At 36.3% G+C, this 12778-nt stretch overlaps 1 protein-coding gene across 2 annotated transcripts in view; it reads right to left on the bottom strand.

The window, feature by feature from the left end:
* Positions 1–5560: 5560 nt before the first annotated feature.
* LOC128886190 (lachesin-like) overlaps positions 5561–12778 on the bottom strand; it is a 152177-nt gene continuing 144959 nt past the window's right edge. For both annotated transcript variants that reach the window (XM_054140842.1, XM_054140843.1), the window contains one exon: positions 5561–9904. In XM_054140842.1, coding sequence (XP_053996817.1) covers positions 9651–9904 — 254 coding nt within the window. In that variant the 3' untranslated portion in view covers positions 5561–9650. The remainder of the gene's footprint in view (positions 9905–12778) is intronic.

The following is a 12778-nucleotide window of genomic DNA, read 5'->3' as shown; positions in this document are numbered from 1 at the left end:
GCCGTCCGCTGGCTGGTTATATTTTTAACGAGCTCGAATCCGAACCCGTTAAGTTGAGACCTGGTATAATCGCTGTCCGATTTTCGGCTTTCCGTTTCCACACTGGATAAAGTTAACGCCACGCAACGCTTACGTGGACGCCGATATATCACCACAAGCGGTACACCTGTTACATCCGGCCCTGCCGGTGTCCTTTTTTATCGACCTCGCATTGTGAATAGTTAAGATCAGATACTTTTAGGAATGCGCTTGACATACGATTCGGAAACCGTTTCTCGGGAACCGAATCATGCGATCTGCGAATCAGCGAAATAGGCGTCAGCACTCAACGCCAGCACATCCGCTGAACTTCGGACCCCTCCCGATTTCAACGGATGCCGAAGCGAAGGTCCCCGAACGCGGCTCGTGCCATGCGAGGATCAGCTAATATATAAACCCGTGGACACGCCCCACGGTGGCTCTTTTTTTTATTCCGCTGTCAGTACGTTCTCATCGTGGTGATTACCGAAATCTTGTAGTCGCGGACAGGTTAACTTCACGCGTTGTCGTTACCTACGAAAGTCCGACGTATAATCGGTTAAGATCACATCGAACCTTTATCGTCAATCGAACACGCACTCAGCGTCGCACTTTGGTCGTCAAATACTAAATTATTGTAGTCACGGATAGAGTAATCGTACGCGCGCTGCGTCGTTACCGCGGAAAGTCCGTTGTTAATTAGTAGAGATCCGTGTCGCGAGTGATAGTTGCCGACAAACAGATCCTTGCAACAGCACAGCCCTGGGACCACAACAGATAGCTGGTACAACCAAACTGTAAGACCGACAAGCGGTAACGTACCTACATAATTGTATACTTGATTTCCCAAAACCGATATTGTAATATAAACTCGTTATTTTGTAACAATACATATTTATATGCTAAACCTTGAAAACAACCATTGCAATCCCGAATTGCTCTTTCCCGTTAGCGAATACAGTTAAGGTGAGCTTTAGCTCTTTAATTGAAGACGAAGATCCCAAGAAAGAGTCACAGACAAGCTGGGACGTAACACACCTAATGCTAGTGTCAGCATATTCTCGTGTAGTATAAAGTTGGACGGTATCGAATAATATAATTAACGTAAGCGATTTAATAGGCACTGCTTGACAATAAAGAATGTGTAAAGTTTGTTTGTGTAATGTTTTCTTATACAGTCTTCGTTGAGGTAGCTTTTGTGTTCTAATTTTTTTGATGGTAGTAGTTGAAGGTTCCTACACGGTCAATAAAAATTTTCATTTTGTATTAAAGAGTCAATAGTACCTTTTGGTTAAGGTATTAATAGTGTTCGCTGCTTGAAACGACTTTCCAGTAAGACTGAATGACACTTTCGTTCTTCCTCAGTAACAAGATTAAATATTAAATAATTCCTTTGCTGTCACAATTTAATTTTCTATGTTGTTTGTAAACTTTGCAGTGCTTAAAAAATTTATTTAGAGTGATTCATCCTCCTTGATTAAAACCCCAAGAAAAGTAAATCTCACAAATATATTTTTAAAACAATTATTAAACTGAAGAGATTATGACCCCCTAATTTCACATAAACTACAACATATATCAGCATCATTAAAGTTCCTCTCACTGAGATGTAAAAATTTAGCGAATTGTCCTTGAAACCTTCCCAAGGAATGAACTCTTTTCTTACGGTCAATGGTAACCCTACATAAATTTCATTGTTTCCGTGGAAATTCAATGGGCATCCTTCATTGCCATGGTCGATATTCAGGCTCGAAGTAACATTACCCTGCGAATCTCCAGGCGGAATCAAGAAGAAGGAAATGCAAATTTCGGGATCGAAGACCCGACCGATTCGCATTCGGCAATATGTTTCAAGGCGAGGTGGAAAACTGGGGTTAGCCAATTTATCCCTCGGGGTATCTCAAGCGGGAGTCGCGATTTAGAGGAAGAGATCAAAAACCTACGGTACTAAGTGGGCCGTGTTTCCGCAAACGAGGCGAAAAGGGACGCTCCACGGAACCCTCTGATGTACTATGCAACGCTTATTCCGCCAAGGGTCGAACGCAAAATTCAAATATGTATTTTAACGCGTCGACCTTCTCGTGAGGTGTAATCCATTTACTATATGAATCCTCCACGTGAAATCCTTCCAAACGCATACCCTCATGCACGGCCACCGAAATTGAATTGTAAATCTAAACATGCATAAACACCCCCAGGGATTCACTAAATTTCACTGCTGTTCGCATTTTCTGCCATATTTCACGGACAAAAAAACAGGGAGAGCATTGCGAGGGTGAAATATTTGTGACGACTTAACTTTGGAAAATATACACAAAAATACTTCTATGTGGCTTTTAAACGATTTAAGTATAATCAATTCAAAATTCAATTAAACACAGTAAATTTCTTCATCGTTTGGTTTAATGTCAAATTATGAAAGAGTATTGTAATTTAATTTATTTATTTGGTGTCCCTCCAAAATGGGGTCTTGGACTTGCGTTGTATAAAAATTATTCAACGAAAAATTTTTTTCATTGTCTCTTTTGACCTGAGCCACTATCTAAAAAAAAAAAAACGTTGGGTATTCTAAAAATAGAGGCAGTGTATATATATTTGGCCAGTGCACTATTCTCGGCAAAATCAATGTGGATGTTCTATGCCATTCACAATATTGATTCTATTTGAATTCGTTGCTAATACGTCCATTCGATACGCGACGAATAAACGTCGTGTAAAATAAAATTTTGCTTACCTGCGAGAAAAAACTTTTAATTATTATTGTTGTAACTACGATAAATCGAAGACGAAAGAATTTCTTTTAGTAATGGTTGAGCTTATACATATGTATTTAAAAATGTCCGAACCGAAAACTTTTTGCTGTATAACCGTGATAATATTAAATGTAGCATCCCTCGTGGTTGCCCCTGCGTGTTTACAGAAGCTCTTCTTAATATAAATTATCCATTCCTGTCTCTTTGTGAAACTTTTCCTCTTTAATTACTATAACGTCGTATAAATATCAGTTTAGCCGTGGGTCGTTTCATAGCGCGGAACGGGTTCGCGAAATAACTATAGAAACAACAGCAAAGGCCGTCATGTAAAATTAAATTAGAGAGCCTTCGGCAAAATGTGAAAACAGTGTTCGAGGTAAAAATAACAGGTCGTGAAAGGCTTTCCCTTGTGCACTTTACATCGTCCTACGAACTATGTGTACTTACCTGTAGCAATATGGATCCACCGTTGGATCCTCGTATATCAGCTATGCGATAATACGATCAAAGGATAACTTGGCGAAACATGTTGCTTCAAGAGACACTCCTACGCCAATCCAAAGAGTGCAGCATTAAAATCAAAATTATCATTCTATTATTTCTTCTCGTCCACTCAAACGGCTTCACCTTAGAGGAATCACTTTCAGGAATAAGTTAAAAGAGAAATATCGGAACAAATGGAAAATTTGTTGCGGGCACAGACAGTGTTGCCACATACATTTGTTACATCGTCGTAAAAGCAATTCTTCTCCACAAATCGCGACGGAATAAATTATTATACACGATAAATTTTCGACTTGCTTCATCTCACACAATTACCTCCGTTTTGGCTGTACCATGAAGTGCAGCATACTCTGCATAAACACAAATTGAGATTCAAATTTATACGCTGGTTATGACGTCGCCAGTAAAATTCATAATTAGGGTTAGGTTGTAAAACAGCTGCTGCTGAACCATGAACATTCTCCGCTGCATAACCACCGGATTTTTACATTTTGGGTTGCCTTTACTCCTCTTTTTATTCTATTTTCTCATGATGCAATGAAGACGTTAAATAAAATAACGTAAAATAACTCCTTATGGTAAAAATATTAATCGATCAGTGGAGGCATCATAATTCTTGCAATCGTCATTCAACGACAGGTAGGTATTTACTGTAGTACACCTTAACGGTGGAAGCATCGTTTGTTTACCAAACTTCTATCGCCCGACGGAGGTGCCTTTGTTATCACAGCTTCTTTCGTTCCATAACCGTCCGAAGGGATTCGTGCCGATGATGTACGAGCTGGCTTATGGAGAAAAGCCCTTTTTTTCCCTCGTTACTCGAAAGTGCTCTGCCAAGTTCCATAATAATTCTTTCCCAAATATCGTTATTGTACCTACGGTCTTTGTTGGACGTCGATCTCGGGAATCCCATGGTAGTTGGAAATGAAATGAAATATGCAAAAGAACGGAGATGGAAATATTTATATGAGAAATCTCCGTTTATTCATTCGCCTCTTTCCTATCGTCCGTGTACCACTTTCGCAGCACGGAATTAACCAACTGACGCACAAGTGTTTCTTTTTCAATTAAAAACGGTCGGCTAATTATTTTTATTTTTATAGTTACAGACATTTCGGTTAAATAACTGCTGAGATGGAATACTCGATACGAAATCAAGCCTCTGTTCCTTTGACTGAGTTCTTCTCACTTGAAATACGTATTTTTGTTGATTATAGCTTTTAAAACAATTTTACCTTAATTCACAATGCTGTTGGCTTCCTATACTAAAAATGATACGCGAAGAAGAAATAAACAAATAATTTTAATTGTGGAATGGAGTTATGCGTATAATTATTTTTTAAATTGTATTCCAGTTCATTTCAGTATTTCAATATTTATTTCATTTCAACTCGAATAGCATTATATTTAAATATTGAAACTTGAACTTGATTTGCATCCTACAATAGCAGACTGTTTAGGAGTTGAAAGAAGTTAAAATCAAAGTCAAATGAATATGTAGTTGAGAATTTCTCTGTTGCATCTATCTGTGCGCTCAATAGAAAACGCTACCCTCTTAATTGCAATCAATTGCGTTGTACATATGCGACATCTAGCAGGCACTGTGTCAAATAACTGATAGGAGCTTTACTGATAAAACCCTTGGGTAATTCAAGGCCATGAAGATAATCTTAGAATCTGTGCTTTTTCAACACTTCGATCGAAACCCTGTTACCCTAACTGTAATAATCTTTTTACGTAAGCTATTTTCTACAATCGCTTATTACATTGAAAATACAAAATAATTGGGATGGAGAATAGAAACCGACTTTTCCAGCAGGTTTACTCTTCTTATCTACTGCTGGCACGTCTTTTAGGGGATGATTTTACCCCTAGGAGGTAAATAATTTTTAGCATAGTCGCTCTTAATTCCTATCATAAGTACGTTAGAATTTTATTCAATTCTAAATGGATAACGTTGAATTGTGTCAAAAATAAAAAATCTTAAACATTCTTTTTCATCGTAATTTGAGAATTTACTCATTTACTCATGATGGAATGAGAAGTCATAGGTTATCTAAGGGTCTAATTTTACCCCTTGAACCATTTTATTGACAAACCGAAGAATAGTTAATTAACTAGCATTATTAAAGCTTGAATTCTTTTAAATGCTTAAATTGACAAATATCCATTGTTACTTTGGATAAGTGTATGAACTTTTAGCAACAATATGCTACGAATGTTACGACTGACTGGAAATTAAAACAACCACGCAGCAAGTATAAATGTGACTTAGACGCATCACGTTTACGATTGTCTAACATTTATTGCCCAAGTATACGATAAAGTACACATTGTATTTACAGAGGAAGGGGAACGGGGATGTGATCACAAATGCAAAAACTAATACGACATTATCTTACAGCTTAACCTATTTACATGTCCCTGAGGCTTAGTCTACCGTTATTATACACCTGCTATTATTGTACAATACAATTTATCCTATGCGCTGAAAGCAATGGTCTATGTCGTACACGATTATTGGGTATCACACTTTCATTGTGTATGTCAGTGCTTCCCAACCCTATTATTACATCACGACATGGATAGAAGATGCTAACATTCATACCGCACACTCTTCCAATTAGCGAAGGTTTTCTTAATATTCTAAACAAATTTTACTGCAACTTGGATTTGAATAGCTACTCGCAATTCCGTATCTAAAATTTCTAACCATGATCGTTTCCCCTTTATTTCTTGGTTATCGTTCATTGAGAGGTTTGTTTGCATATGGAATAGCAAATAACAAGAACATTCTCTGCGTTGTCCCTAAACGATGGAAACTCTTTTACAAATGAAGTTGTTTTCGTTAATTTATTACAAACTTATGTGGCACGCTCCTACTGTAGTCACCAATGTGCCAAGCCGCACCTGTTGGAAAGCACTGGTGTGTATTATGTACAAGATATATACAGAGTGTCAACAAAAATATGGCACAGCTTCCTCAAGATCAATTCTTTATGACAATATAAGCAAATAAGCCTTTTCCCATTTTTTAATCTGAAGCTTCGTTATCCAGATGTAAGAAATTAAAGTTTCCATGCGTGCGATCGCATGCGCAGGTGCACAAATAGCGCGTGTCGCTAGGTACATCAATAAACTTTAACTGCTTATATCTCGATAGTCAAGCTTCCGATTGCGAAAGGTTAAAGAACTTTTCGTTTGTTTTTTTAATATGAAGAATCAATTTTGAGAACATGTCTCACATTTTTATCAACATCTTGCACATCAGGAATCATCGCAAACGCACGCAAGCTGGACTAAAGAGGATCGCCAAGCTCGATCAAAGATTGAGTGATCGATACTATAACGATTTAGTCAACGTTCCCCGTAATTCGAGACAGCCTCGATGAAGTCTTGAGGCCGAAGGACAATTATCAGAGTTGCGTTCCGCAAGCAACGACAACATTGACGACAGATATTGGCAAAAACTAGGTGAAACTCTTAAACAATAAATAAAAGATAAACATCCGTTTAATTTCAAAGGATGTTCGACATTTGTTTGTATTAAATACTTAAGAAATTGCTATACATTTCATCTTGTTCGTCATTTATCACTTACAGAGAATTTTTCCAAACTCTGATCGACGATACGCGTGTAGATGGGCTATGTTACTCGATTCATTCTACTTGTACTGGTCTACCTTGCTTCGAACGACGATTCGAAGAAGAAAGATCACACACGATGACATTAGGTGGTCGAGGTACATTAAAATATTACCAGAATCGTCGTTGCAACGCATTTCTATACATTAATTCGTACATACTACCTCGGTTACTGGCATTGCTACCTAAGGATTCGCGCAAGCAACCGTGGAAATCAAACTTTGGAACGGAATGAGATCACAGATTCTCCCAGGAAATAATCATGTGCGCTTGAACAGATCGACAAACACCTGAACTCAGTCGTAGAGGATGATTCCGAAGTTGGTGATCGAAGTCTGGAGACGCAGTGTACTTATCTTGATAACGAACAAATATCTCGTAGAAAGAAAAGAACTTGCTTGCGCAGAACTGAAAATTTTTATTTACGACATAAATTGTTCGAGTTTACTACCTTCATAGTGGTTGCATTAAGTTATGAGTATGTTCTAATATACAGGGAAAGCTCACGTAAGGAGCTTCGTGAACCATCAAAATAGTTTGCAACCGAGACAAACTTCTTACTGAACTTTTCATCTATAAAGTGATTTTACTTCTTTACTCTGCAAGCGCATTCAGAAAGTATGGGGCATCCTTAACTCCTCATGGAGGAGTACTTTAAACGATCCTTATCATGCAGGGCACAGAAACTGTAAAATTAAATTTTAATTTAAAAAAGTACTAATAATTTTATAATATATAACATTTCAGAGTACACTGGGTGGTTTTGTAACTATTTGAAAATGTATTATTTCAAAATTTATAGTAGTCAGAGCTCTCACAATTGTATCGCAAATAAACGATGTCTACAATTTACAAAACAGTACACACAATGTTCATATGCTATTAGATGTATACTCACTTTTTAAATAGGTGAAGTATGCTCTCATTATCATTAGCCATCAATTTTAGAATCGTTATGTAAATACAAGTAACTTAACATGAACTGACACGTTAGAAAATTCTACAGAACATTGTAGTATTTAAAGTATTAATTTCAGGTCTTCGAAGTGCTCCAGACTTCTTATTGATGAGTAGCGCTCTACTTAACTAAACTCTTTCCTTATTAATAATAACGCGTATATATAATCTTAGATATACGGCAGTCATTTTGTAGCAATTTGATAATTACTACAGCAAACGAATGTTTATTACATACATAACTTAATAAAAGATATGAATACATGTTTCCGTGCCGCATAATATTTGATATTTTATTTATGAATTACAAAACAAAATTAATAAAATTTAATCAATGTGATGTTTCAATTAAATGAAAATGTAATATTGTGTAATTATAACGTGGTTATAGCTTTTACTAAAAACTTTATAATTTTAAAAGAACCATTATCATTAAACAAATGTATGATACATAAGGCTTAGGAACGAGGAATATTTACAAGAGGAAATGCTTAGTTTACACTGTCATTATTTTCAAGAAAAATGTTAGACGATCAGACAGTCCATGAAATAATATTTACAGAAGCGTTTCCAACTTTAACAATAGCTTGAAACATATACACAATTAATATAAAATGATGGATATGCTGAAACCGTTCTGATAGGCCTTGCGAATATTCGCAAACTTACAAAGTAATTATGAACAATGAATAAAAAAAGAAAATGTCAGAAATTGTTGTCAAAATTTCTGGTTGAAAAGCACAATTTTGCAGACTCATAGTAGAAAATTTCGTTATCATAGAGCAAGCAATGTACAATATCGATTTTCGTGTAGTTTTCACAAATTATCTGCATCATTTCATTAAAAAAAACTATTTAATACAATATGGTGCTGCGTCCAAAGAAATCTTCGTAATAATTTCGTTAGAAAGGAACCTGATATAAAAATACAGCCGAAAGAAACGTTATCGATCTAATGGCATGGAATTCGCTCGAAGAATAAAAACTGTAGCATACACTTCTATTCCGCAGAAACAATCCACTCGTCGACCGCAGTTACAAAAATTGCTTCTCGCTGAAATGAATTACTCTTACTGAAAAGAGTAGTCCTTTGAAGAAAAGGAATGCGCACGCAACACACTACTTCGCCAATTCGCGTTTTATAGTTATACACAAGGAACATTCATGAAGTGTCTCTCCTTAGATTTCTAGAAAACACTGTTGATTTACAGAACAACCAAAGATGGGGAATACGTGGTTCTTTAATTGTTCCAATGTAGTATTACAAAGTATTAGATTTGTATTACTATTTTCAAATTATTAGATGAGACATGGAGTCATTGAAATAAATTCTGTAAAGAGAGATATTACATTACATTAAAAATGAATGACTTACGATTTCTCATTAAAACTAAAGTAGGTATATCCAGCAGAAACTCGAGTCAACATTTACTCTGAAACTACGTATTCCTCATTTTTGACTGCTTTGCAACCCAACAAAGTTTCGTTAATTCCGAGGAGGAGTAATAACTTCCTAGATGTTACTTGCTAGAATTTCGATCATAAAAGATACCACGAAATTACTAATTTCTTCGCTTTCGAACTGTTTTCCCGCAAGTTTCGTGTACACAAGGAAGAAACTCTCAACTGGCTCGATGTCTTAGATCAGCTTTCAATTAAGGATTTCACCGTGTTTCTAGCTTTCGCTTGCACCCCGCGACTCGTATCATCCCAAAAACTCGTCGAGTCGTAGATTAATCAGTTTCTGGCATAATTGTCACTGCGAAAGGACACCTACGTCGATAAACCGCCAACCAGAATGGCCGTGACGGCGGTAATGCCGAGGTTCGCGAACAAATGTCGATGAAAAAGCGACGAGGCGGTTGCTGATTGGAAATCAATCTGTTCGTCATCGTAGTCGATACCATTCAGTATCGGCTCGTCCTTCATTCCGGCTGTCTTCCTTTCGTGGCTGTGATCGATCTTCCTTGCTTTCTTCGAGTCCCACCCGGTGTTCGGTCTACGCGTCGTTGGTATTTCATCGATGCCTGAAAAGTAAGAATTCGATGTATTGGACCCATCCATTAATTAACGGAGACGAACACGTCGCAATACTCTATGGTACTCTGTGTTGGGTGAAAATAAACAATTATTTCTGAAAATAAAGCATGAAAGGAGTGAAAAGAATTCGAAGATGATAATGATAATAGTCATTTAATATAAAATACTGATATGAAACAAAATATTATTATATCTTGATCAATACGAGTAGTACAAGTAAGATTTGTAGTGCTTGTATATTTCACTCCATAATGACTGGTTATCAATTCTTCATTTATCTAATCCGTATAAATTCATTGTCGCATCCACGCTTCAATCTGAACGACCAGAATTAAACTGGAAAAATGCGGAAATTCAGTAATCAGTAGTTAAACGTCAAATGAATCCAATTCCATGAATTTGTCTGTTACTGTCACAATTACATGCCGATCTGAAGTTCCAAAAGTAGATTGCAACACGTAAAAGATCACGGATCGGTAGCGAAACGTCAAACAAATGGTAAGTGCAGTTACATTTCACTGTCGCGCCAATGTGTTAAGTAAATGAATCCACGAGACAGTATTTAAAATTCATAGTAGATTGCCAATCACAAATATTAAACGGTTTTCACTGTAGCGTTTTCTCGCTAGGGGAATATAAAACGCTAGGGGAATATAAACTATAATATTTCAGACTGTAATTAGCTATATTAATCTTTTTTTTTTCGTTTGCAAGCAATATTTACTATTTATTCAAAAAAACTGCATAATCAAAAATAATTAGATTATTAATTTCATTAACTTTACCATGCTCACAGGAGAGATGTCATAATTCAATACTGTATGTTTATTAATTATTTCAAACTCCCGTAACGAAAAAGCAGGTTCAGCCGTATTAGAACGCTAATTGTTAACAGAGGATTCGAAACATAGATCAATGGACTGCCATTGGCTTATCAGTTTCGCATAAATCTAGCATTACATACGCTGCGCCATTACTTGATCAATGTTAGTTTAGCGCGCCATTAATTTACAGCAGTGGTGTTGGGGGGTTCGAGCTTTGGGCTAACTTCATGCTTAATCCTATAGATTATTGTCCACTGTCTTTAAAGTTGAAATGCGCAATTTCCTGTAAAATCTCGATACTACTCAAACCTAAATTTCTCTCTCTTCAGAATTCGACAAATTTTAATACAAATTTTATTATTATTCGCAAGCTAGTTTTTGTTTATAGATTTTTGTAAACATATTCATTCTTTTTATTATTTGGAGATAAAGTTTGCTCAACTTTGATCGACTCGTAACGTACCGAACAAATATATATGGTATCTTGGGAAAACCAACAGATGTTTCCGGTATATTTCGAAGGTTATTGCGAACCAAAAACAATTGTATGGTTTTATTTTCATACGTTGCAGAGTTGCAACAAAACTAAGTAGACCGTGTACATACACAGTATTTCCACTTTATTCTTGCTTTTAGATAAACTCTGATATTTCGAGTATCGAGTATACATGTTTCAACATGATTCTCTTCTTTGTTGCAGAAAACTCGATTGTCGACGATACTGCAGTAACCCTTGCAAATATTGCGGTAATACTAATAGGGTATTTTCTTAATTTGTACTTCTAACGAACAAATCAAAAATAATTTCATTTTTATTATTCGTAAGGAACAACACGTAAAGAGTACAAAGCTAGCATCTCTCTACTGTTGTTAGGCAAACCATCGAATACGTTGGTGCACAGTGAATGAGAGTCGACTACTCAATGACTATTGAAAACGTGGAAATAGACAGTCATCATTCACGTCATTCAAGCTGGGCTGCATCTCCATCAACAGCTACCACGTATAACAGTTCTATGCTTTACATCAGGACGAGACTCATTTCGATAAGGGATGAAACAAACTCGTCGCGAAAATGGCCATTTTGATACGAAATAACTCGCCATATATGTATGTTAGACCAGTTGACCACTTTCCTGCAGGGACACCTTGCATATTACCTTAGCAATTCTCCGCTACATCTGAAAAGTTGATGTCCGTCACGGTGTAATATTCCGTTTGTTCTAGTTCCCTCCTCATATCGCATGCATTTCAGAAGGAATTCGTTACACAGGATGTCTTTATTTCTTGCTCTAAGGTCGATGTTTTCGATGAATAATAAGCGTAGAAAAGGTATTATATGAATCTGTTTCCTTGGACAACTGTTTGTTTTAAAATGATATGGAGGAGGTTCTTTGACGATTGTTAGGAAATTGCTTTTTTTTACCATTTTTGTATTTTTTATTTGTACGGAAGCTTGAGAATATCTCCTTTAAGATTACCCATTAATTTTCCATTGCTGCGATCGAGTATACTACGGTAAGAATAACATTATTATTTTACAATAACATCACTTTGATTGTACAATTAACATTTAATGTTATTTTAGGTGATCGAGTTAAAAAGAAGTATCAGGTACATGAACATTTCAACCCTTGTGGAATGTTACAAATGAATTCACAAATGTTACGATTAGAAATAATTGTGAAATAAATTCAATATGCAAGATTTTACCGCAACTGATTAATTTAGTAGCTAAGATATTAAATCTTCGCTCTCTATGCGAGAATTCTGCAAAGCACGAAGGATCAAAGTTCAACGTTTCCAACTATTGATTAAATAAGTAATTCCGTGATCGGCTTATGTTCAATATCGTAGATCTATTAGGCGAGGGGTCAAACGGATGAAGAGTTTCGATTCGTGTGCATCACTGTAATGTAATCGAATAACCCAGAGCAGGATATCAGTTGCACGCTTCTGATTGCGTAGTCTAACGCTGATCCGGGATCATATCGATTGATCTAATGAGCTCGTTTAAAACCGTTTCATAGATGTATC

This window comes from Hylaeus anthracinus, unplaced genomic scaffold (assembly GCF_026225885.1).
Source record: "Hylaeus anthracinus isolate JK02 unplaced genomic scaffold, UHH_iyHylAnth1.0_haploid 11982, whole genome shotgun sequence".
In the NCBI taxonomy this organism is placed as follows: domain Eukaryota; kingdom Metazoa; phylum Arthropoda; class Insecta; order Hymenoptera; family Colletidae; genus Hylaeus; species Hylaeus anthracinus.
The sequence above is the reverse complement of the archived record's forward strand: the minus strand, read 5'-3'. Positions and strand labels throughout refer to the sequence as shown.